Source organism: Eschrichtius robustus, chromosome 16, assembly GCF_028021215.1.
Source record: "Eschrichtius robustus isolate mEscRob2 chromosome 16, mEscRob2.pri, whole genome shotgun sequence".
Classification (NCBI taxonomy): domain Eukaryota; kingdom Metazoa; phylum Chordata; class Mammalia; order Artiodactyla; family Eschrichtiidae; genus Eschrichtius; species Eschrichtius robustus.
In genome coordinates, this window is record NC_090839.1 from 6,532,638 (window position 1) to 6,559,449 (window position 26,812).

The following is a 26,812-nucleotide window of genomic DNA, read 5'->3' on the forward strand; positions in this document are numbered from 1 at the left end:
TCAGGGCAGCCACCTTGCCACCATGAGAGTTAACGCAGAGGAAGTGGGACTGAGAAACTGGGCCTTGATGATTCTGCTGGAGGATCCAAAACCAGCTGTTCTTTTTTTAAATTTTTTTAAGTTAAAAAAAATTTTTATACAGCAGGTTCTTATTAGTTATCTATTTTATACATATTAGTGTATACATGTCAATCCGAGTCTCCCAATTCATCACACCACCACCCACCCCCACTCCCGCCACTTTCCCCCCTTGGTGTCCGTACATTTGTTCTCTACATCTGTGTCTCTATTTCTGCCTTGCAAACCGGTTCATCTGGACCATTTTTCTAGATTCCACATACATGCGTTAATATACGATATTTGTTTTTCTCTTTCTGACTTACTTCACCCTGTATAACAGTCTCTAAGTCCATCCACGTCTCTGCAAATGACCCAATTTCGTTCTTTTTTATGGCTGAGTAATATTCCATTGTATATATGTACCACATCTTCTTTATCCATTCGTCTGTCGATGGGCGTTTAGGTTGCTTCCATGACCTGGCTATTGTAAATAGTGCTCCAATGAACATTGGGGTGGATGTGTCTTTTTGAATTATGGTTTTCTCTGGGTATATGCCCAGTAGTGGGATTGCTAAAACCAGCTGTTCTTGAAGCCAGCTTGCCCCTGGATTATTTTAAGATACTTGAGTCAATAAATTCCTTTTATTGCTTTAGAGAGAGTGGATATAGTTTTTGATCCCTTGTAACAGAAGGAGTCCTAGCTGATACAGATCACACTTGCTCCCAGAATGTGGATCTCTCCATTCTAGTGTAGGCAACCAAGCCTCACAAAGATGGGATCCTTCTTTAGGGACCCTGAGACTAACTCAATGAAAATAATTAGTCTTTTGGCAGTCAACAATTTAAAAGCGCTTACTAAGTAGCAGATAGGAACCGGAGCTGGTACCATTTCAGGTGATTTCCAGCCTGGAGATGTTTAGTGGCTTAGGTGCACGTAGGAGACATGAAGACTTGAAGTGATGATGTAACCATAGCAATGTAAGCTAAAGCCCCAGCTGCAAGGAGAGGAAGAGGAGGTGGTTTGACTTGCGGGGGTGGCGGGGGGAGCTCTGGGCCACTCTCAGATCTGTGCCCGGTGATAGGGATCCTGTTTATACCACACTTCCTGGCTTTGCTTTTCCTGAGCTAGCCTTGCGCATGCAAACTTGGCCTCTTCTGTAGCTCCTTGAACACTTTGGGGAGAAGCGTTTAAATGACACAAGTAAACATGTTGCTTTGGTACCAGAACCCAAGTGACACGGATCAAAGACTTTTCCAAAGAAAAGATTGCTACAAAGGATGTTGCAATTCATGACTGTATTTACATAATATTATAAATGGTAACACATTTGAGACCGCTGAGGTATAAACCTTTTATGATCCAACATACTGAATTTATCAACACAGAACCTATAATGTACAAAATAAATTAATAGGGAACCCAACAGAACATGTTATGTTGCAAATTTACTGCTACTTATAACATGCCTGTTTTACTAGGTTCAGATAAAATAGCAATATATATATATATATTTTTTTTTTTTTTTGGTGTAAGATGCAGATACATAATTTGTACCAATCTCACAGAATTAGTTTAATCCAAAATGAAAAACTTATTACATTTTCTAGCAGATGCAACAGAAATTAATCGTTTGAAAATAATCTCTCGCCGCTTCTCCTACTTATTTTCTCCCTAGCACCTAATACATTGTGTATGTATTTCTTCATCACTTGTCTGTCTCCCCATTCGATTGTAAGCTCCTTGAGGGCAAAGCCTCAGTCTGATTCAGTGCTATATGCCCAGCACCTAGAATTTGACATATAATAGGTACCCAAGAAGTAAGTACTGAATGAATGAGTTTAAAACAGGCACACAGTTAGCCAATATAAAAACTGATTTCTATAACTTCATTTCACACACTGGCCCTACATGATAGGCTAAAAACTTAGGTCCTTAGTTCACACCTGATTCTCTTCCCTGACTCTCTGTGGGATAAGCCAATGTCCTGGGGTTGCTCAGCCACTTGGTAATACCGGGTTTGGGCACCACGGCTGTTGCCACCCCTTGGTGTATCCCCAGGCTGGCTTTTCCCAGAGCACAGACTTGCACAGGCTGTGGGTGTGAAGCTGAAGCGAAGAGGTTAACAGGGAGAAGGAGGGAGGAAGGAGGCTCATTCCAACGTCCCCCTGAATTGTTGCGTGTGCCGCTCCAGCTTCTTGGCCTCGGCCTGGAGGTGCCCCAGGGCGGCGGGGCTGGGATGCTGGAGTACGGCGTGCTTGGTGGCCAGCGCCAGGTCCTTGAGCAGGCTGCAGAGGCGGCTGCTGCCACGCAAGATCTCGTTGCGCACGTCCTTCTCCTGGGTCTCCTGGCACAGCGTGTCCACCAGCTTCTGCCCGACCATGATGACCAGCTTGCTCTGCGTGATGAAGATCTCGGGGGGCTGGCTGTTGCCGAGACTGCTGTTCAACACGCCGATGGCTTTGAAGAGCGCCCCGAAATAGAGGCGGCAGTGTTCAGAGAGGCGGATTTTCTTCTCAGGGTTCTGCTGACTCACAGGTCGGGTGCTAAGGGAGCTAGGATTCTAGAGAAGGTAAAGGAAACGATGGATAAGAGAGAGAGTCGATCGACAGGCTGTGGTTGTCTCTCTTTTCCTGTTTTTGCTCAATTTGCTAGACGTTTTGTAAGAAAAAGTACAGTTTTGTTTGGGAAGCCCCACAGTATAACATTTGCCTAATAAATTAATGTTAAGGTTTTCAAAGCACTGTTACATATAAATTATCTCTCAGGTATATAATTTTATATATTGCATTATATATATAAAATCATTCATATTAGATACATATAAAATCGTATGCAATCCTCTCAACAAACTGTTAGAAACCCATTCTAAGAAACTCGTTGGCAATGACTAAATTTATAACCTTAAAAAAAAATGCAGAAAACTTGATGGTGAGATTTAAAAACTTACTTAAAGAACAGGTTTTAAAGCATTTTAAAAACCCTTCCTAGTTCCAGTATCAGAGGTAAATCTGAATCCCCCAAATTTCCAGAAGAAATAAAAATATACTGACTTATCTGCTTTAAGATTAAAATATTTATCTTACTTGCTAATTAAAGTTTTATTTAGAATTTTACTTTCGTGAATTTTATTTTCTGGAATGTGGAACCAAAGCCTATTCACTGCTGAAAGATTCTCAGCATCAAACTTAGTGGAAATCCTATTCCAGGTAACAATCAAACACACTGCTATATTTAAATTGGATAACCAACAAGGACCTACTGTACAGCACGGGGAACTCTGCTCAATATTATATAACAACCTAAATGGGAAAAGAATTTGAAAAAGAATAGATACATGTATATGTCTAACTGAATCACTTTGTGTACACCTGAAACTAACACAACATTGTTAATCAACTATACTCTAATATAAAATAAAAAGTTTGAAAAAAAAAAGCCCCTTTGTTAGGTTATAGGTGAGGAGACTGAGGCTTCCGGAAGAGAAGAGGCTGCCTAGGGTCACTATATTAGCAAAATAAAGATCTGGAGCTCTTAGCCTAGTCAGCAAGTCTGAAACTCTCATTCTTTCTATTAAACTGTGCACTCTTATCAATGTACGATCTTAAAATGCCCAGCTCAGAAGCACTCAGACAGTGTTATAGTCTGACTGTCTTCCCAAAATTCATATCATGAAACTCTACCCCTCAGTGTGAAGTTATTGGGAGATGGGACCTTTGGGAGGTGACCACCATTAGATAAGGTCATGTGGGTGGGGCCCCCAGGAATGGGGTTAGTGCTCTTACAAGAGTTGCCCGAGAGCTTGCTTCCACCCTCTGCTCTCTGCCAGGTGAGGACACAATGAGAAGTGGGCAGTCTGCAGCCTGGAAGAGGGCCCTCACCAGAATCTGACCCTGCTAGCACCCTGATCTTGGATTCCTAGCCTCTAGGACCGTGAGAAATAAATTTCTGTTGTTTATAAGCCACCCAGCCTATGGTACTTTGTTGTAGCAGCACAAGCAGATTAAGATAGACAGGTAAAGGGAAGAAAAGACTGGGGTGTTGGTTGAGATGGACTCTCAGGGGGCAGGGAGCATGAGAAGAATGCATCAGAGGCTAGAAATGAGGAGCAATCATCTGGACATTGGAATGCTGGCATCTTAGCTTGGGAGTATTACCTGTAGGTAAACAAAAATGTACTATGATTTTTATTCTGGGCTGTTGGAAATCTCTGGAGGTATTTTTGGTTGTCACGTTGACCAGGGAACACTACAGGCTACCAGTGGACAGGGGGCTAGGGATGCTGAACAGTCCATCCCACGCAATGAAGAACTGTCCACCTGATGGTCAGTGGTCCTCCTGCCACCCCCACTGAGAAGCAGTCAGTCTAAAGCAGGGTTTTTCCAAGGGTGATCCTTGGACCTCCAGCACCTGGGAACTTGTTAGAAAAGAAAATTCTCAGGCCCTTCCCTAGACCTACTGAATCAGAAACGCTGGGGTGGGGTCCAGCCCTCTGGGTTTTAACAAGCCCTATAGGAAACTATGACACACTCTCAGGTTTTAGAACCACTGGTCCAAGGCATACTTCATGTTGAACAAAATAGCATGACTTTTAGTAATCTGACAGGCCCCAAGTTTTGGGTTTGGGGTTTGCAGAACGAAGCATCAGGACGCCTGGGTTATTACCTTAGTTGGCCTCTGAGAAGGCAAACAATCTTTTCCACATCATTGGATATCTCTGTCCCTTCTCTCCCACGCTGCCCTCCCCACCCCCACATCAGCCAGGAAGTTGAATGGGTTCACTGGTTCCCAGGCTTCAGTTATTCAAAGAAAACCTTCACACATTATGCCCTTTCTACCTTCCTCTTAACTTCAATCAGCTTCATCTTTGTCTTTAAGTGATCAGCTGTTTTTACTTAAGTTAAAACTTTTAAAATTTGTAAATGGAAAACTACTATCATTTGCCACTAATAGGAGGTAACCAATGAAAAATAAGTACAATGATAACATTTTTGATTTAAAAAAAAAAAAGGAAGAATATCAAATGTCAAAAGAGGTGTTGAAGATACACAGGCCCCAAACCAAAATGGTTTTTCTGTTGTAATCAGAAATATTAAAAGGGAATGTCAAACAGATACACGCACAGAGGGAAGATCAAGTGAAGACACAGGGAGAAGACAACCATGTACAAGCCAAGGAAAGACACGTCAGAAGAAACGAACCCTGATCTTGGATTTCTAGCCTCCAGAACTGTGAGAAAATAAATTTCTATTGTTTAAGCCAAAGGGGGAAAAATGTCAACAAGAATGTGAGTCCGTGTGACTTCATGCCATGTCAGTATCTCCTGTGATAAACCTGCAGAGCACCTAGAATTATTTCACTGATGGTTAAAGGACCATGATCCACATTTTGGGGCTCATTGGACTTGCTCATCTCCAGGGTTCCTTCTACTGCAAAAAAGGAAGAACTGTCACAAAACCAAGTCTCCTCCCATGTGGGTCAGGGCTGTAATGCTGAATTATTCACAGCAGGAAACATCTCTGGGGATAAAGCCTATCCGTCAATCAGAAGTATTGAAGAGTCACCATCGCCGCTTACCTGTGTTTCTAAGTCTTTGTTTTCATCCAACCTTTGTTCCAAGATGGGTTTTTCTTTCTCTTCTAGGCTAGGCAACTCCTGAAACATAAAATCCCTTCGAGTTACCAACTAGAATGGTCTTTATACTATTATATAGCTGTTTAAGTCCACTTTAAAACTTGAGCATTCCTCTTCATGTTCTTGTTGATGGTTCTACCTAGTGATGACTTTTTCCAACAAAGGAGACTTCAGCAGCCCGAGGGCTGAATTTTGCCTACCAACATGGTCTAATATAATGACACACAATTTTATTGGGAAATGAAAAATATCCAAATTTCCAGCTTCTCTAGAGTGTGTTAAAGCTCTTGCACCTCCAGGCATGTCAGCAGAAAACCAAGACTGGGGCTGAAAGCACCGAGTTATCTCCCTGACACAGGCCCCAGGTTACCTGCTGCATTTCTTGCAACTTGCAATTCTTTTTTTTTTTTTGGCTGCGTTGGGTCTTCCTTGCCACACGCGGGCTTTCTCTAGTTGCGGCGAGTGGGGGGCTACTCTTCATTGCAGTGCACAGGCTTCTCATTGCAGTGGCTTGTTGCGAAGCACGGGCTCTTGGTGCGTGGGCTCTAGAGGGCAGGCTCAGTAGTTGTGGCTCGTGGGCTCTAGAGCGCAGGCTCAGTAGTTGTGGCGCACGGACTTAGTTGCTCTGAGGCATGTGGGATCTTCCCAGACCAGGGCTCGAACCCGTGTCTCCTGCACTGGCAGGCTGATTCTTAACCACTGCGCCACCAGGGAAGCCCTGCAACTTGCAATTCTTGAACTAAAGGTCTCTTTCTATAGTATCTAGACTCATGGAGCAAAGTATTCCTAAGAGTAACTGGAGTCTGGAGGCTGCTAGGACCATGCACAATTTGGAAGAGTGTTTACAGTTCCTCTTCTGTTTCTAAGAAACACACTGACAATGACTAAATTTATAACTTTCAAAAATGCAAAGAAACTTGATGGTGAGATGAAAAATTTTGTTCAAAGAACAGGTTTCACAAGGTTTTCAAAATCCTTTCTAATCCTAGCATCAGAGGTAAGCCCGAAACCCCAAATTTCCAGAAGACATCCTGTCTGCCTTAATATTAAGATACGTATCTTACTTCTTACTAAGAGCTCATCTAGAATTTTACTTCCATGAATTTTATTTTCTGGAAAATGGAACCCTTGTCTCCCCAAAGACGATAAAACAGATTCTCATCATCTAACTTACTGGTGACCAGTCCAGATAAAAATGGAAAGTCCCCTTATAGTATACCACTCTGAACTCACCTGTTCACAAACATTTGTCCTATTTTTCTTTAATAGTTCAGTAGGGTGTTCGCTTTCCCTTTCTTTCTGAAAAGGAGCATTCCTTTGGTATGATTCAATCTCCTTTTGGGGAAGCTGGACGGATTTTGCAAGCTTAAATTCTGCATTTGGGGTCAATTGCGCGGGGTCGTCCTTTTCACAGTTCGGCTTGAAAAGGAGCCTCCCATTGGCAATGACGAGGGAGGCGAACCTCTTGATGTCTTCTGGAACCATCCTCGCCGTCAGGACAAACCTCTCCAGGTCATCCAGGCTGTTTTGGACTTTGTTGGTCACAAGGACTTCCAGGGACCAATCGCAGCTCTCCAGACTTTCCTTTGTTTCAAGCAGGATTTGGTAGGAGTTGGAGATTGTCTGTAGCTGATCCCTAATTTTGGCCTGAAGTTTACTGTCGGTGAGGTTACAGGCGGTCGCACGGACGCCGCAGGCGAAATCCAGAAATTCTCTCAAGGATTCCTCTATGCAGTCGGCAGCCCTGCGGATCGCGTGGATATTGGCCTCCAGGTAGTCTCTGAACCTCCACCGCCTGCTGACGAAGAGCATCAGGCCCGCGACAGAGCGGTCCACCTTGTGCTGCAGAGCTGTGGCTGTCTCTTTGGCCAAGTCCGGGTCCAAGGGGAGCTCTCTGGCTGACTCCTCCGAGAAGGAGCTAGAAGAGTGGCTGGACGTGGAGGAGGAGGAGGAAAGGACGCTGGCTCTGCTGCCAGAGCTGGAAACGGATAAGCCGTCTGGTTCGGGAGACAGCGATGTTGCCCGTCCGGAGAACCACGAGGAATTATGGTCCATGGAATTCTCTGAAGGCCCATCGGCTTTTGCCAGCTCTTTCCCAGCCTGGGGGACACTTGGCGTCGCTTTAGGGACGTCGTAAATGTTCAGCTTGGTGTTCTGCTCTTCCACTCGGGAGATCAGAAAGCTTGAAGGGACCTGGTAGCTGGCACCTTCATCCAAAGGGAATGCAACCCTGGGTGGTGGAAAGCTATAAGAAGGAATCTCTGGAAGGCTGAGTTTTTTCTGCATGGGCACATTTTTCCGCGGGTGTGGACTGAGGGTCGTTGCTCTGCTGTTCTGAGGGCTGTGAAAACCGGACATGTACCTGGGGAGAGCACGGTGCCCCGAGTTTTCCACAAAGCTGCTTAGAGATGCGTTTCTTACATCAGCCTTTTCCGGAGACACTGGCGTGTCATAAATCCATTCGGATTTCTGAGGGCTTGGGAGCGTGTTGCAGCTGCCTCTCCTTAAGGCAATGCTTGACATCAGGGGAACCCTCTGCCCCTGTGAAAAACCACACAAAGTCACCCAGTTTAGGAGCAATAAGAAGACAGTATGAGCGACGCAGGTGACACATGTGTATTATACTGAGAACCCACCAAGTGCTGGGCACTGTGCTTCTTAAAAATCGGATCGACACTCCCCTACTCAAGCTTCTTCTGTGGCTCCCCGCTGCTGTTATCACTCAAGCCCTTCACAGTCGGGCTCCAACCTCCTTTTGAGCCTCCTTGCTCTCTGCTTCTGCCACCACCCTCCTTAAAGGTCCAGCTACTCTTGCTGTTTACCTTCCCCTGAACACAGAATGCTCTCTTGAACCACTATATTTAACTTTGCCCAAACTGGTTCCTCTGCTCTAAATGTCCTCCCAACCCCTTGCTTTCCGTCTAACAAACTCCTATGCATCCCTCGTGACACTGCTGAGTTGCCACCTTGGGCACAGGTATATTTATTTATACATGTGACAGAATCCAACGATGAACATGGATTACAGATTTCAAATTAAGGCACCTCCCCTTTATACAAATAAAAACCTACCTTGATGCAACATGTCTCCAAGGTATACAATAAGAAGAAGCATTTATCTAAAGTCTACTGAGCTCATGGGACTTCCCTGGTGGCGCAGTGGTTAAGAATTCGCCTGCCAATGCAGGGGACACAGGTTTGAGCCCTGGTCCGGGAAGATCCCACATGCCGCGGAGCAACGAAGCCCGTGCGCCACAACTACTGAGCCTGCGCTCTAGAGCCGGTGAGCCACAACTACTGAAGCCCGCGCACCTAGAGCCCGTGCTCCACAACAAGAGAAGCCACCGCAGTGAGAAGCCCGCTCACCGCAGCGAAGAGTAGCCCCCGCTCAGCACAATTAGAGAAAGCCTGCCCGCAGCAATAAAGACCCAACGCAGCCATAAATAAATTAATTAATTAATAAATTAAAATAAATAAATAAAATAAAATAAAATAAAGTCTACTGAGCTCTTGCTCTGTGCCAAGCGCTGTACTAGGTCCTTTGCAGGGATTATGTCAATTCTTACATAAGTTTGTGATAAGAAACGGAGGCATATGGAAGTCAAAGGATGTATCTAAACCACATAGCTTGTTCTGTTCCTGAACACCATTGCAGTTACAAGTTTTGCCTCCAGTAAAGTAAGTTCTGCTATGAGGGATTTGCATTCCTAATTTTGACCAAGCAAACAACATTTCCCAGAGGCCGTTCAGGTTTGCACAGCATCGGATCTCAGCGCCCGTCATACTTACGTTTGGTTGGCTGGCAGGGGGACCAAGTGCTGCTTTTTGGGGTCTGGGGGGGATGTCATATAGCTGTTGCTGCTTCCCTGGCTCCTGGGGAAAGACCACAAAGAAGGACAACTTGAATTTTTCCCTCCTGATGGCTGCACATCACAAACTCTCTCCACTCCAGTGTTTCTTTTTTTTTTTTTTCCAAATGAAAACACAAATCACTGAAGACCTGGGGGATTTCAGTCATGATGCTTTTATGGTGGAAGTGTGTGCTCTACTGGGTATATTTTCAACAATGGACTCTGTGCTTTAGAAAAGGCGACTTCTCGATTGAAAGTGGGGACAAACTACAGAGAGAATTAGCTGCAGTTGCAGTTAAAAACGGTAGTTCATTTCCTCCTGTTAGTTCACCTTAAGATTGAATTGAAGAAGAATAAATATAAGATTGGGACTTACTATGTCTTTTACCTTTCTTGTTTTTCTCAGTAGAAATTTTCCTGTGCTTGTAACTCATGTATTCATCCTGCAAATATTTACTGAGTGCCTACTAACGACTAGACACTGGACCGTATGACGTATATACACCCAGTAATGAGCAAAAGACATGGCGCCTCTACAGATAATAGGCTTTTTTTTGGTGCAACAATTAGGAAATACATATTTTAGGATAAGAAAAATAGGTTCCATATTCCAAAGCGAGGTGAGAGAGCACCAAAACAGGTTTTGCAAAGAAAGAGAGAAAAAGCTGGAATTTGGGGAGGGGGTTTCTTTGGAGCGAGTTGGGCTGTGAGTGTCCTGCTGTCCCCTTCTCAGTGGGGGGAGGAAAGCATGCTTTTCACTCTCTTCAAGCAAAGTGGAAAGTACCCCACGGGACCTTCCGAGATTTAAGCTGTGCCACCTGAGCTTGGGGTCATAGTGCACAGTGTCTAACTCTGCTTGAGAAAAGTTAAAGGTGAGAATCTTCTGACAAAGCACAGGGCGGTGGCTGGGCTGAGGGGGTCTGTTCTCAGGGCGGGGACCAGGGGGAGCAAAGGGAAGCCCCTGCCTTGGCGTAACATTTAAAGGTGCACCAACAAACTCAGTGTCTAAGGTAAATAATATTTTAATGCAATATACTTTAAAATCGCAATTGATGTGAAAAAAATCGTGATGAACAAAATATCAACATTTTGAATAAAGAAATGATCCACAGGGCCGGGACGAGGGTGAGGCAAGTGAAGTGAGTCTTGCGAATGTGTCTGTGTTTAAAACTTTAGGGGAGAAAGTGCCCCATTCTCCATTCCCCGCCTGCCCCCCTGTCCTGGCCCTGGGGTCCATTGCGGCTGAGGGAGCCCGTGCGTTCTCTGTGGACCAGACGTGGGCTGCATGGGAACTGGAACAGGGTCCAGGCCGAGAGAGTGAGAGCATCTCAGGAGGGTGAGGCTGGAGACGACCGGCTGCCTGGAGCTCAGGGAGGAACCTTCAGCCACCGGTCGGAGGAGAAGCATCTGCCCACCCTGTGCAACTTGCAGGTAAGAGATACCCAGCATGGGACTTCCCTGGTGGTCCAGTGATTAGGACTCCAGACTCTCACTGCTGAGAGCCCAGGTTCAATCCCTGGTTGGGAACTAAGATCTCACAAGCCACGCAGCCAAAAAAAAAGAGAGAGAGAGAGAGAGAGAGATACCCGGCAATCGGGGGAGGCGGGGAGGGGTTGGCACTTGCAGAAATGTCCCCGAAGAGAAAGAATAGCCTGCAGTGCTCACTACCTCCATGGGGTAACACTGCGACATCCCTCCCACATAACCAGGCATGCGGGACCTTTCCACCTCTGCCCTCCCCCGCTGCTTCCCCTCAGCCCCGCAGGAGCCTGAGGTCACCCGGTGAGAAGGAACCCGAGGTAGGGAACTAGCAGAGAATCCAGCCAGCCCTCCGTCCCTGCAGCAGGAGCCCAGGCCCTGCAAACATGCTGAGAGAGCAGGAGCTTTCGCTTTAAATGTAGTAGGAACTTTGGGTATTGCCTGCATTGAACATTAAATTTCTCCATTGAGACTTCTTATTACCTGTGAGTGACCAGGAAGTTAGAGAGCAGGCCTGAATTTTTATTTAGACTAGACCTGTGGCCTTTAGCCCTGGCTGTGCTCCAGAACCATCTCGGAGCTCTAACATTACTGCTGCCCAGGGCCCACCCAGACCTCAAACATCAGCGCCTCTGGGTGTGGTTCCAGGAAACCCACGCCATTCCATGTGCATTGATGGGCAGGGGAGAACACAGCCACGGGGCAATTTTGATGGGCTAAGAAGTGAGTGAAGTTGTTTTCTGATTACACGAAGCATGGCTTACAGAAGTGATGTACCAGTAACATTCAAATAAGTTTAAAAAAACCCCCAAACCTAAAATTTCCTCCCCCAGAGATAATCAATGTTAAGATAACCAATGATAATGTTAAGACTGTGATGTGGGACTTCCCTGATGGCACAATGGCTAAGAATCCACCCGCCAGTGCAGGGGACACGGGTTCGAGCCCTGGTCCAAGAAGATCCCACATGCCACGGAGCAGCTAAGCCCCTGTGCCACAACTACTGAAGCCCACACACTCTAGGGCACGTGTGCCGCAACTAATGAGCCCGCGTGCTGCAACTACTGAAGTCCACATGCCTGGAGCCCATGCTCCGCAACAAGAGAAGCCCCCGCTCACCGCAATTAGAGGAGGCCTGTGCGCAGCAACGAAGACCCAATGCAGCCAAAAAACAAAAAAAAAGATGCATATCCTTCATGATATTATTACTTTTAAAAAGTGCAGGGGGGCGGAGTCAAGATGGCAGTGCGGGAAGACACCAAGTTAGCGTCTCCCCACAACTAGGGCGCCTGCCGGCTGCTGGTGTGGGACCCTGACGCCCAAGGAGACGGGAGGAACCCCCAAGTGAACTGGTAGGACATGGGGGGACTGAGGTGGGAGAAGAAATGGGGGCCAGACAGGATTGGTGCCCCTGAGGCCGGGAAGATCAGGAGAGGCAGGCGGGAGGGACTCTCCAGGAAGAGCGGGAGGGGAGTGAACGGCGACTGCCCCGCCCACTGGGGCTGGGGAGCCTGCTGAGCTCCCAGGCTGGTAGCCCCCCACCAAAGCCCCCTCCAGGCCACATGGGTCCTGGGGGCAGAGGAGGGAGGCCGGGGAGATCAGGAGAGGCAGGCAGGAGGGGCCCTCCAGGAGGAGAGGGAGAGGAGCGGAGGGCGATTGTCCCGCCTACTCGAGCCCAGGAAGTCTGCTGGGCTCCCAGGTGAGGTCCCCTGCCCTCTGAGACCAGGGGTGGGGGGCACGCCTGGGCCCCTTCTGTTCCTTGAGCCTAAGCCCCACCCCCCACAGCCCTCAGGGCCTTTTCCAGCCCTGTGGGTCCTGAGCATAGGCCCCGCCCACCACCCCAAACCACCCTTGCTTAGGCCCTGCCCTCCACAGCCAAGGCCTTCTCCCCCCCTTTTTTTTCTTTTTTCCTTTCCTTTTTTTTCTTTTTTCTTTTCCCTCCTCCTCTTTTTTACTATTGTGGTACTGATGTACCTTCCAGTTGCTGATTCATGTATATTTTTATTTTTATGTTCTTTCTAACACATCTGTTAGTTTCCTAGTCTAATTTTATTTTTTACTATGTTATTGTTTTTTTTTTTTTTTGTCACCCCATGTGGCTTGTGGGATCTTGATTCACGAACTGGGGGTGGGGCAGAGCTCCTGTGGTGGCAGCTCCAAGTCCGAACCACTGGACTAACAGAGAACCTCAGACCCCAGGAAATATTCATCGGAGTAAAGTCTCACGGAGGTCCTCATCTCAGCACCAAGACCCAGCTCTACCCAACAGCCTACAAACTCCAGTGTTGGAAGCCTCAGGCCAAACAACCAGTAAGAAAGGAACACAATCCCACTCCTAAAAAATAAAAAAAAAATTTTTTTAAATGAGACGGCAAAAAAATATGTCACAGATGAAGGAACAATGTAAAAACCTACAAGACCAAATAAATGAAGAGAAAATAGGCAATCTACCTGAAAAAGAATTCAGAGTAATGATAGTAAAGATGATTCAGAATCTTGGAAATAGAATGGAGGCATGGATTGAGAAAATACAAGAAATGTTTAACAAAGATCTAGAAGAACTAAAGAACAAACAGAGATGAACAACACAATAACTGAAATGAAAAATACACTAGAAGGAATCAATAACAGGATAACGGAGGCAGAAGAACAAATAAGTGAGCTGGAAGACAAAATGGTGGAAATAACTGCCGAGGAGCGGCATAAAGAAAAAAGAATGAAAAGAATTGAAGACAATCCCAGAGACCTCTGGGACGACACTAAACACACCAACATTCAGATTATAGGGGACCCAGAAAAAGAAGAGAAAAAGAAAAAGGCTGAGAAAATATTTGAAGAGATTATAGTGGAAAACTTCCCTAACATGGGAAATGAAATAGTCACCCAAGTCCAGGAAGCACAGAGAGTCCCATACAGGATAAACCCTAGGAGAAACAGACCAAGACACATATTAATCAAACTAACAAATGTTAAATTCAAAGAAAAAACATTAAAAGCAGCAAGGGAAAAACAAAAAATAACACACAAAGGAATCCCCATAAGGTTATCAGCTGATTTTTCAGCAGAAACTCTGCAGGTCAGAAGGGAGTGGCAGGATATACTTAAAGTAATGAAAGAGAAAAACCTACAACCAAGATTACTCTACCCAGCAAGGATCTCATTCAGATTCGATGGAGAAATCAAAAGCTTTTCAGACAAGCAGAAGCTAAGAGAATTCAGCACCACAAAAACAGCTTTACAACAAATGCTAAAGAAACTTCTCCAGGCAGGAAACACAAGAGAAGAAAAAGACCCACAAAAACAAACCCAAAACAATTAAGAAAATGGTAATAGGAACATACATATTGATAATAACCTTGAATGTAAATGGATTAAATGCTCCAACCAAAAGACACAGACTGGCTGAATGGATACCAAAACAAGACCCATCTATACGCTGCCTACAAGAGACTCACTTCAGACCTAGGGACACATACAGACTGAAAGTGAAGGAATGGAAAAAGATATTCCATGCAAATGGAAATCAAAAGAAACCTGGAGTAGCAATAATCATATCAGATAAAATAGACTTTAAAATAAAGACTGTTACAAGAGATAAGGAGAGACACTACATCAAGGGATCAATCCAAGAAGAAGATATAACAATTATAAATGTTTATGCACCCAACAAAGGAGCACCTCAGTACATAAGGCAAATGCTAACAACCATGAAGGGAGAATTTGACAGTAACACAATAAGAGTAGGAAACTTTAACACCCCACTTACACCAATGGACCGATCATCCAAACAGAAAATAAATAACAAAACACAAGCTTTAAATGACACAATAGACCTGATAGATTTAATTGATATTTATAGAACACCCAAAAGTGGCAGAATACACTTTCTTCTCAAGTGCACATGCAACATTCTCCAGGATAGATCACATCTTGGGTCACAAATCAAGCCTCGGAAAATTTAAGAAAATTGAAATTGTATCAAGCATCTTTTCTGAACACAACGCTATGAGATTGGAAATCAATTACAGGAAAAAAAACTATAAAAAACACAAATACATGGAGGCTAAACAGTGTACTACTAAATAACCAAGAGGTCACTGAAGAAATCAAAGAAGAAATTAAAAAATACATAGAAACAAATGACAACAAAAACACAATGACCCAAAACCTATGGGACGCAGCAAAAGCAGTTCTAAGAGGGAAGTTTATAGCAATTCAACCTCACCTCAAGAAACAAGAAAAATCTCAAATAAACAATCTAACCCTACACTTAAAACAACTAGAGAAAGAAGAACAAAGAAAACCCAAAGTCAGTAGAAGGAAAGAAATTGTAAAGCTCAGAGAGGAAATAAATGAAATAGAAATGAAGAAAACACTAGCAAAGATCAATAAAACTAAAAGCTTGTTCTTTGAGAAGATAAACAAAATTGATAAACCCTTAGCCAGACTCATCAAGAAAAAAAGCGAGAGGACACAAATCAATAAAATTAGAAATGAAAAAGGAGAAGTTACAACGGACACCGCAGAAATACAAAGTATCCTAAGAGACTACTACAATCAACTCTCTGCCAATAAAATGGACAACCTGGAAGAAATGGACAAATTCTTAGAAAGGTATAACCTTCCAAGACCGAACCAGGAAGAAACAGAAAATATGAACAGACCAATCACAAGCAATGAAATTGGAACCGTAATTAAAAATCTTCCAACAAACAAAAGTCCTGGACCAGATGGCTTCACAAGTGAATTCTATCAACCATTTAGAGAAGAGCTAATACCGATCCTTCTCAAACTCTTCCAAAAAATTGCAGAGAGAGAAACACTCCCAAATTCATTCTATGAAGCCAACATCACCCTGATATCAAAAGCAGAAAAAGATATCACAAAAAAAGAAAATTATAGACCAATATCACTGATGAACATAGATGCAAAAATCCTGAACAAAATACTAGCAAACAGAATCCAACAAAACAGTAAAAGGATCATACACCATGATCAAGTGGGATTTATCCCAGGGATGCAAGGATTCTTCAATAACGCAAATCAATCGATGTGATACACCACATTAACAAATTAAGGGATAGAAACCATATGATCATCTCAATAGATGCAGAAAAAGCTTTTGAAAAAAATTCAACACCCATTCATGATAAAAACTCTCCAGAAAATGGGCATAGAGGGAACCTATCTCAACATAATAAAGGCCATATATGACAAACCCACAGCAAGCATCATACTCAAAGGTGAAAAACTGAAAGCATTTCCACTAAGATCAGGAAAAAGACAAGGATGTCCACTCTTGCCACTCTTATTCAACATAGTTTTGGAAGTCCTAGCCACAGCAATCAGAGAAGAAAAAGAAATAAAAGGAATACAAATTGGAAAAGAAGAAGTAAAATTGTCACTATTTGCAGATGACATGACACTATACATAGAAAATCCTAAAGATGCCACCAGAAAACTACTAGAACTAATCAATGAATTTGGTAAGGTTGCAGGATACAAAATTAATGCACAGAAATCTCTGGCATTCCTATACACCAACAATGAAAAATCAGAAAGAGAAATTAAAGAAACACTCCCATTTACCATTGCAACAAAAAGAATAAAATACCTAGGAATAAACCTGCCTAAGGAGGCGAAAGACTTGTACTCAGAAACCTATAAAACACTGATGAGGGGCTTCCCTGGTGGCACAGTGGTTAAGAATCCGCCTGCCAACGCAGGGGACCCAGGTTCAATCCTTGGTCTGGGAAGATCCCACATGCCGCGGAGCAACTAAGCCCGTGCGCCACAACTACTGAGTCTGTGCTCTAGAGCCTGCGAGCCACAACTACTGAGCCCGCATGCCACAATTACTGAAGCCCGCGCACTCTAGGGCCCGTGCTACGCAACAAGAAAAGCCACTGCAATGAGAAGCCCGCATGCAGCAACGAAGACCCAACACAGCCAAAAATAAATAAATTAAAAAAAAAAACAACACTGATGAATGAAATCAAAGATGACATAAACAGATAGAGAAATATACTATGTTTTTGGATTGGAGGAATCAATATTGTGAAAATGACTATACTACCCAAAGCAATCTACAGATTCAATGCAATGTATCAAACTACCAATGGCATTCTTCACAGAATTAGAACAAAAAATTTTACAATTCGTGTGGAAACACAAAAGACCCCAAATAGCCAAGGCCATCTTGAGAAAGAAAAACGTAGTTGGAGGGATCAGGCTCCCCGACCTCAAACTATACCACAAAGCTACAGTAATCAAGACAGTACAGTACTGGCACAAAACAGAAATATAGATCAATGGTACAAGATAGAATGCCCAGAGATAAACCCACGCACATATGGGCACCTAATTTATGACAAAGGAGGCAAGAACATACCATGGAGAAAAGACAGCCTCTTCAATAAGTGGTGCTGGGAAAACTGGATAGCTATGTGTAAAAGAATGAAATTAGAACACTACCTAACACCACACACAAAAATAAACTCCAAATGGATTAAAGACTTAAATGTAAGACCAGACACTATAAAACTCTCAGAGGAAAACATAGGAAAAACACTCTTTGACATAAATCACAGCAAGATCTTTTTTGACCCACCTCCTAGAGTCACAGAAAGAAAAACAGAAATAAACAAATGGGACTTAATTAAACTTAAAAACTTTTGCACAGCAAAGGAAACCATAAACAAGACGAAAAGACAACCCTCAGAATGGGAGAAAATATTTGCAAATGAAACAACAGACAAAGGATTAATCTCCAAAATATACAAACAGCTCATGGAGCTCAATATCAAAAAGACAAACAATCCAGTTAAAAAATGGGTGGAAGGGCTTCCCTGGTGGCGCAGTGGTTGAGAGTCTGCCTGCTGATGCAGGGGACACGGGTTCGAGCCCTGGTCTGGGAAGATTCCACATGCCGCGGAGCAACTGGACCCATGGGCCACAACTGCTGAGCCTGCGCGTCTGGAGCCTGTGCTCTGCAGCAAGAGAGGCCGTGATAGTGAGGGGGCCCACGCACCGCGATGAAGAGTGGCCCCCGCTTGCCACAACTAGAGGAAGCCCTCGCGCAGAAACGAAGACCCAACAGAGCCAGAAATAAATATAAAAATAAATAAATAAATAAAAGAGCCTTCCCTAAAAATTAAAAAAAAAAAAAAAATGGGTGGAAGACCTAAATAGACTTTTCACCGAGGAAGACATACAGATGGCCAAGAGACACATGGAAAGATTCTCAACATCACTAATTATTAGAGAAATGCAAATCAAAACTACAATGAGGTATCACCTCACACCGGTCAAAATGGCCATTATCAAAAAATCTAGAAACAATAAATGCTGGAAAGAGTGTGGTGAAAAGGGTACCCTCCTGCACTGTTGGTGGGAATGTAAATTGATACAGCCACTATGGAAACCAGTATGGAGGTTCCTTACAAAACTAAAAATAGAACTACCATACGACCCAGCAATCCCACTACTGGGCATATACCCTCAGAAAACCATAATTCAAAAAGAGACACGTACCACAATGTTCATTGCAGCACTATTTACAATAGCCAGGACATGGAACCAACCTAAATGTCCATTGACAGATGAATGGATAAAGAAGATGTGGCACATATATACAATGGAATATTACTCAGCCATAAAAAGAAACGAAATTGAGTTATTTGTAGTGAGGTGGATGGACCTAGAGTCTGTCATACAGAGTGAAGTAAGTCAGAAAGAGAAAAGCAAATACCGTATGCTAACACATATATGTGGAATCTAAAAAAAAAAAAAATGGTACTGATGAACCTAGTTACAGGGCAGGAATAAAGATGTAGATATAGAGGATGGACTTGAGGACACGGGGTGGGAGGGCGAAGCTGGGGTGAAGTGAGAGTAGCATCGACATATATATACTACCGAATGTAAAATAGTTAGGTAGTGGGAAGCAGCAGCATAGCACAGGGAGATCGGCTTGGTGCTTTGCAATGACCTAGAGGGGTGGGATAGGGAGGGTGGGAGGGAGGCTCTAGAAGGAGGGGATATGGGGACATATATATGCATGTGTCTGATTCACTTTGTTGTACAACAGAACTAACACAGTATTGTGAAGCAATTATACTCCAATAAAGATGTATTTAAAAAAAAAAAAAAAAGACTCCGCACTCCCACTGCAGGGGAACTAAGATCACACCTGCCAAAATAAAAGTGCTTTGGAAACTGAAAAAAAAACCAAAAAGTGCAGATATGTGTATGTGTATGTTTGTGTGCGTGGATATAGAGTATCTATTACAAATGAAAAGTAAAAGAATTTTAAATATTCAGAATTCAAATAGTAGTAATGTTCTCCTGAGCAGGTCTGGGTTCCCTGGGCATACAGCTGGTTTCTGAGCGGCGATATGTCCTTTGGAATCAGGACTGATGCTCCAGGAGGTATCTCAGTGGTAAAGCTGAAATGCAGGGTCTGCGTGACCCTGAGACCCCACGATGAATGGAGAGGTGTGGGAAGATCAGGGCCACGGCTGAGGCTCACCTTTAGGGCTGGGAGGCACCGGCTCTGGGCAGGCACATCGTACACCTGGCAAGGCAGAGCTGGCAACGAGGTCCGAGCAGGTCTGGGAATTGTGAAGAGGGCCTTGGGGAGAAAAAGAAGAGTGGAGGGAAAGAAACGTCACCGCTGAGTCCACGGGTCATGAGACAGCAAAGGCAGCTCTGACACACTGGGACGTTCTCTGGGCACCTCTAACTGGAGGCCCTTCGTTCTGAGACTGGGAACAGCGGGACGCTGTTGGGGAGGTCCATGGTGGAGGGCAGTCTTCCTCACGTGCTGGCCCATAGCTGCTTGCATCAGCCTCACCTGGGAAGCAGGTTGGAATGCAGATTCCTGGGCTCCGAGTCCGTTGTGCGGAATTTCTGAGTCTTGATGGAGAAACTGAAAAACTGCAGTATCATCAAGTTTCCCGGGTGATTCTGATGTTCTCTAGGGATCCCAGGCTGTGATTCGAATGCTGGGTTATTAATGTTTGTCTAATGATGCTGAGGATGCAGCCGTGAATGAGGCAGGCGGGGGGGCTTTACAGGTGCTGCCTGATCCTCCGCTCTGTGATCCCGTCACTGCTACAGGTTAGTAAACCGGACTTGGTCCCTGCTGGTCTTCAGCTGCTCTGTCTAGGACAAACTCAGCACGGGTTCCCCATTACGCTCTGGGTTAATTCCAAGCTCCTTGCAGCCCATGCCCTGCCCAACCCCAGGGACTATGCATGGTGTGTCCCCAGTTGTCAGCCATCACCTTCCTTCCTCCCGGCCCACCCCCCTCCTTATTGGAACACACCGAGCTCTCTCCCACCGCAGAGCCTGTCCAAATGCGGTTCCACTGCCTACCACTCTCCAATCACCACAGGTCCATTTTATTTATGCAGCTGACTTTGTGGGTCACACTTGCCCAAGAGACAACCTACAGACTACAAGGGGACTTTCCTGTGTTTGGAATTTTAGGTGGAAAGACGTCAGTTCAAAAATACCCAGTGTTTCTTGGAAAATGTAGATGGCAATCAGTTAAGGAAACTGTTTTGAGAAACGTGGTTTTGAAAGGTTTGGAGGACAGAAGGAAACTCCAGTTCAAGCACTAGAGGGTCTAAAAGCAATTTCATCAGGAAATCTAACCTTTTTACTTGAAATACAAAAGATTACCCTCTCTGAATTTAAACCAAAATCAAATACCTTCTTTGTATGGCCCTTTTATTTTATTATTTTTTTAAGAGAGGCTGGCATGTTATATTAAGGAAGTTGGAATAAAAAGTAAAACAAAGCTCAAGATAGTGGTTACCCTGGGGGGAAGTGGCTGGGAGAGGTGGGAGGGGGCTTCTGGGATGCTAGTTTTGTTCTTTTTCTAGATCCGGATACTAGCGACTGAACTCTGTACCCCTAGGATCTATAGGTTAAACTTCAATAAGACAAAATAGGTAGCGTCAGCCACAGAGCCAGGTGAACAAGATCAAGGGCAGGCCAAGGGCTCTGCCTTGGGTGTTGGCAGCCCAGGGGTGTAGACAGAGACAGACACAACAAAGAAACTTTGGTCTCTGGTATTCATCAGGGTGTGACCTTGGATGGCCCTTTCACCTCCCTGGGAATCAACTTCCTCATTTGTAAAGCGAAGAGTTGTTCTAATCTACACGGGTCTCTTCCAGCTAGAAAGACGGAGAATCTCTTATTAGGACAACTTGAGACAAGTGACATATTTCCACCTTCTTGGTTTTTAATTTTTGGCCAACCTTAATCTAGAGATACTCAACCCGGGGAATCTCTGAAATGGGTCCCCCGGGCCATGTGCCAACCCTGTGAACTGCCCGTTGGAAAACAGCTCAAAGCTAGTGGCGGGCCATGCTTGGTTTTACCAATGTCCGCTTCTGCTTAGAATGTAATATTTTCTCGGCGGTCTCAGACTCAAGGCTCACCGCTAGGTTACCCGAATGGGGAGAAGATGTCTGCCTTTTCTGTGAATCAGAAGATTCTTAACTGATTATCATCTTGCATTCTTCCAGCTCCTTCCTTCTTGTAGTAGAGGAAGAAGCAAAATTCTTCAGAATCACCAAAAGATACAACTTCAGGTGAACTTAGAAACGATGGAGCCCCACCCTCTCTTGATACAGAGCAAGAAAGAGAAGTACAGAGGGGTGCTGGGATGTCTCCAATCACCCAGCATAGCTGTGGCTGCCCCAAAAGCCAAGTGAACCTGGACTCCTGATTTCTAAGCCACAGATGGCATCTCTTGCTTTAAAAGACCCCACAGCACAGAGAAGGCAAGAAAAAAGGGAGGCGGGAGGGAGCAAAAATATAGACAGGGCAGCGATGGAGGGAACTTAAGCAGGAATGAGAGGCAGGAAAGTGCCCCAGGTGTTTCACTGGGGCCACAGCAAGACCTGCTTGAGTGGTGAGGGGTCCCTCGCCTCTAAATTCCCCTTTGGCAGCCGTGGCTTCTGTCCACGGCCGCAGCCTGCACCAGCGAGAGCTCCACGCTTCATGTCAAGGGCAAATGTTACAGCTAATGCCCTGGCCCTTTTCTGAGTTAGGATGGTAAACTCATCTCTCCTTTCATACCATTGTCAGTCTAGAAGTTGACAGTGAGCCTACGGTTGTGAAGCCTTAGGTTGGATCTGGTCGTTTCATTCATTCCGTAAATGTTTACGGAGCACCTTGCAGGAGCCTGGCACTGTGCTGGGGGTTTGGGACCCCCGGGGAACAGTGGACATTGCAGCTGCTGTCCTTTTAGGGGGTCTTTGATTCTTTTTGTTTCTTTTAGTGGCTTTGAAAAGCAACTCAGTTAACTTCAGTCCTGGCCACTTGTTGTTCTCAGAGAAGCCAGCACCGAGTCAGCTGCTCAGATGAGTGTGCCAGGCCTAGACCTGGGCCAGTTGTTCCCGAAAAGTGACTTGGGGGTCCACCTCACGGATGGCTGCTGGAGACTCAGCTGCCTCCTTCTGGTGTTTGCAGCCAGTGCCTACGAGTGGCAGCTGTTCTGTGTAACAGCTGGTTCTCTGCCTGGCAGCCCCGGGGAGCTAGGAAATCTGAAGTACTCAAAATCTCTTAAGGAATCAACACCTTCTTGTTTGTTTGAAGAAGCTAGTGTGGAGGAGGCCTGCATGGTAGGTGGGATGTTGCTCGGGGGGCTGGGGGGTGGGGGCCTGCACATACATGGGAGGAGTGGCCTTTCCTGGACACGGACCTCGCTGGGACTTCCATGCAGAGCTGGGGCCGGGTGGGATGTGTCATCTGAGCTGAAAGCAAAGTGTGTGATGGCAGGAAATGCCTGCAGTGACTGAAGACCATGCAAATCTGTTCTACATTCATAACACTCCATGAAGGCCAGGGCTTGGGGAAAAACAGTACATTATTTTTCTCTTCTTTTAATTCCTTTCCTTCTTTTTTTTAAAAAAAAAGTTTCATTCTGCATTTACTGAGCGCTTCTTTTCTGCTGTTTTTTAAAAATTGTTATTTGAAAAAATTACAGATGTAACACATGCTCTACATAACGCACAAATCAACTTCCTAGTCTCTTTGTTCATCAAATATTTATCAAGTACCCACCCCATGCCAGGCATGGTCCCAGATGCTGGGGACACAGCAGCGAATAAAATAAAGGTCCCTGCTTAATGCCTTCTTTCACTTTCTGCTTAACCAGTTCCACTTCCTAAGGGTAACCACTGTTGGTGTGTATTCATTTCAATGCACACATACACGTACAATTTTTTTTTTGAGTTTTTCTTTGTTAGGTTGGTTTTTATTTAAATGGTTCTTTCTCCCCACTTATAAAAATACCTTATAGGACTGCTTCATCTTTTTTTCACAACTGCATAGTAGCTTATCATAGGGTTATGCCAAAATTTATGTAACAAATACCCCATGAATACACATTTAGGCATCTTGGATTTTTCCCTATAACAAATAATGCTATAGTGGCTATGGCCTCCTCATCCAGATCTATTTCTGCCTTCTTGTATATTTCTGCAGCAATTCTGAAAGTAAAGTTTCTGGATTGAAAGGAATACATATTTTAAATCTGATGAGTGATTTCTTGCCTTTGACCCATGGAAATTCAACCCCTCCATTTACCACTAGCCATCCTAGTGTTCCTAGTATAAAAAAAGACCACCATGAATGTTGAGATGCTTTCACACACAGCTTGACTAAGCATTTAGTTTCCTGCAGAGTGTGGGTGTCTTGGCGAGCCAGGAACCGCCAAGGTACCCAGAGTGTTAATAACAACCAAAGTGGGTGCCAAACACAAGCTCACCCACTCACCCCAACCATCTGCTTCCCATCTTGTACGTCTGATCTCCTGATGGACACCCACGATTCAAGGGTAGTTAAGCCCCTGGGTGCTACCTACCCCTTGACCTATTTTTTCTGTCTGGAAACAGGCTTACCTGTTTTGGAAAGCATAGAGTCTTTTCACAGACGATTCTGGCGCTGGCAGGTGGGTCAGGGACTTCATAGACTTGGACTGTGGGAGGCGGAGGCCCCTCCACCCAGCTCTTCATCTGCTCGTACACAGGGCCTGGAGATGAGGGGTTGAGCAGGGTGGGCACTTCATAGGTCTCCTGGGAGCTGGTGGAAGCATCTTCCGGGCCTCTCAGGAAAGGGGGACAGGGCCTGTCGGCGGGGGCCTCCACGAGGATTTCAAGGCGGTTGGCAGGGGCCAGGCCTTGCCTCCCGTGAAGCAAACACTTCCACCAGCCCTCGCTTTCCGGCACATTTTGTTCCAGAATGGTCAGGATGTCTCCCCGGCAGAAAGCCAGCTCGTCGGCACAGTCGGGGTGGTTGTCATAAAGTGCCCTGGCCAAGAACAGCTGGGGGCGGGGGAGAAAGAATTCACGGTCATTATCATCGCCAATGACCACTGCAGCCATACTGCTCGCTTAGCACCCAGTCACAGCTGCTCATTTATCTTGTTTCCTCGACCCCAGACGCCCTTGTCCCTGCTGTTTGCCTGATTTATTTCTACCCATCCTTGGGGAGTGTGGGGCGTGGTCTCAGGTGAAATGTCAGATCCTCCGGGAAATATTACTTCCACCCTGAGACCAGGTCCAGTCTCTCCCCTCTCACGGTCCTCATTTAATTTATGACCCCCCGGGGCTTCCCTGGTGGTGCAGTGGTTGAGAATCTGCCTGCCAATGCAGGGGACACGGGTTCAAGGCCTGGTCTGGGAAGATCCCACATGCCGCGGAGCAACTAGGCCCGTGAGCCACAATTACTGAGCCTGCGCATCTGGAGCCTGTGCTCCGCAACAAGAGAGGCCGCGATAGTGAGAGGCCCGCACACCGCGATGAAGAGTGGCCCCCACTTGCCGCAACTAGAGAAAGCCCTCGCACAGAAACGAAGACCCAACACAGCCATAAATAAATAAATAAATAAAATTAAAAAAAAAAAAATTTATGACCCCCCTAGTTATATGGTAGAGGGCAGCCTAGCACAGAGTTGGGTTGAAATCCTGACTCTGTGACTTCCTAGCTGTGTGCCCTCGAGTAAATTAGCTACTCTCTTTGGGCCTCAGTTTCCTTGTCTGTAAAATGGGAATAATAGTACTATCTAACTGATGGAGTTATTGTGAGAATTAAATGGGTTGGTAAGTGTAGAAAGCTCATTGAGCAGTGCCTGGCATTTGCTAAGTGCTCAGTAAAGCTTGGCTGTAAAGTGTCAAAATGATTCTACTGCTCTTTGCCTGGTTGTTATTTTTCTCCTGACTGGACCTGGAAATTCCAGGACTTCTGGGACCAGATCTCACTCGATTTGCTGCTCTCTCCCCAGCATAAAGCACGGACCCAGGCGCATAGGCGAGGCTCCATCAATGTTCATTTATTCACGTGCAATGAAACAAAGACGCAGTGGGTGAGTGACTAGTCTATACAGCCAGGATCAAAACACGGGCAGTCGGGCTTCCCTGGTGGCGCAGTGGTTGAGAATCTGCCTGCCAATGCAGGGCACACGGGTTCGAGCCCTGGTCTGGGAAGATCCCACATGCCGCGGAGCAACTGGGCCCGTGAGCCACAACTACTGAGCCTGCGCGTCTGGAGCCTGTGCTCCGCAACAAGAGAAGCCGCGACAGTGAGAGGCCTGCGTGCCGCCATGAAGAGTGGCCCCCGCTTGCCGCAACTAGAGAAAGCCCTCGCACAGAAACGAGGACCCAACGCAGCCATAAATAAATTAATTAATTAAAAAAACAAACAAAACAGAACAAAAAAAAACCACGGGGCAGTCTCCTAATTCTCAGACCCATGCTCTTTCTGTAAGCCACACAGTCCTCCAAAAAAAGAAAAACCACCTGTTGTAACGAGAGCAATGGTAAAACCCCTTCTTACTGGAATTTTCTGCTGTAAACAAATGAATGCAACTTGTTTCTGTGGGTTTTAAAGTAATCGCCTCCTTCCCTTATTATATCAATGCATTACAGAAAAATTAGGAAATGTAGAGAAGCAAAAAGAAGAAAATGAAAATTACCCACAATCCCACCACTCAGAGGTAACTATTTACATCATTTTGGTATTCATCCTTCCTGCTGCCTTTTTAAAAAAATCAAATTTAGTTAATTATACTTTTTATACCCACTAGTCCCTAATATATACAGTTTATAAATAAAGCAAAAACGACCAACCCTCCCATTACATTGGTTGAGAACTGATGCGTTTTTTTTTTTTTGCATAATAATTTTTTTTTTCTGTCACAAAAATGGAATTGGATGGCCAACTGCTGAAAAATACCATCTTAAACCCACAATCAGGTCTGTGGATTTGGGGAAACACATGCATGTATATCTGAGAAGACTAAGTAGAATCAAATCCTCCTTGTAGGCAAATAGGCACTGAAAATCCTCCATAAAATCTACAGCAGCTGAGATCCTAGGAGATCATGCATATTTTTGCACATGAACCTTTTTTTCCTTGCTACAAAAGCGATGAAAGTTCATAAAAGAAAGAATACAAAATAATGATAAGAAAACAGAAAAAACCAAAAACACCTACAGTGCCACCAACCATAGGTCACTACTGTTACTTCTTTGGTTGTGTCTTTCCAGACCTTTTCTTGAACCTACATGTTCATATACATACCTAGAGTAACAATTATATTTTAACCTAGGGGCAGGACAGGAATAAAGACGCAGACGTAGAGAATGGACTTAAGGACACGGGGAGGGGCAAGGGTAAGCTGGGACGAAGTGAGAGAGTGGCATGGACATATATACACTACCGAATGTAAAATAGATAGCAAGGGGGAAGCAGCCGCGTAGCACAGCGAGACC

At 45.0% G+C, this 26,812-nt stretch overlaps 1 protein-coding gene across 2 annotated transcripts in view; it reads right to left on the reverse strand.

Annotated features, from left to right (window-relative positions):
* Positions 1-2,210: 2,210 nt before the first annotated feature.
* The window catches only part of CASS4 (Cas scaffold protein family member 4), a 43,949-nt gene continuing 19,347 nt past the window's right edge, over positions 2,211-26,812 (reverse strand). The window contains exons 1-6 of one of the 2 annotated variants that reach the window (XM_068524287.1): positions 23,943-24,425; positions 19,553-19,654; positions 9,482-9,565; positions 6,926-8,233; positions 5,636-5,713; positions 2,211-2,621 (exon numbers count right to left, since the gene is read on the reverse strand). In XM_068524287.1, coding sequence (XP_068380388.1) covers positions 2,211-2,621; positions 5,636-5,713; positions 6,926-8,233; positions 9,482-9,565; positions 19,553-19,654; positions 23,943-24,425 — 2,466 coding nt within the window. Of the gene's footprint in view, positions 2,622-5,635; positions 5,714-6,925; positions 8,234-9,481; positions 9,566-19,552; positions 19,655-23,942; positions 24,426-26,812 lie in introns of those variants that run through there. The other variant, XM_068524288.1, reaches the window with a different exon arrangement.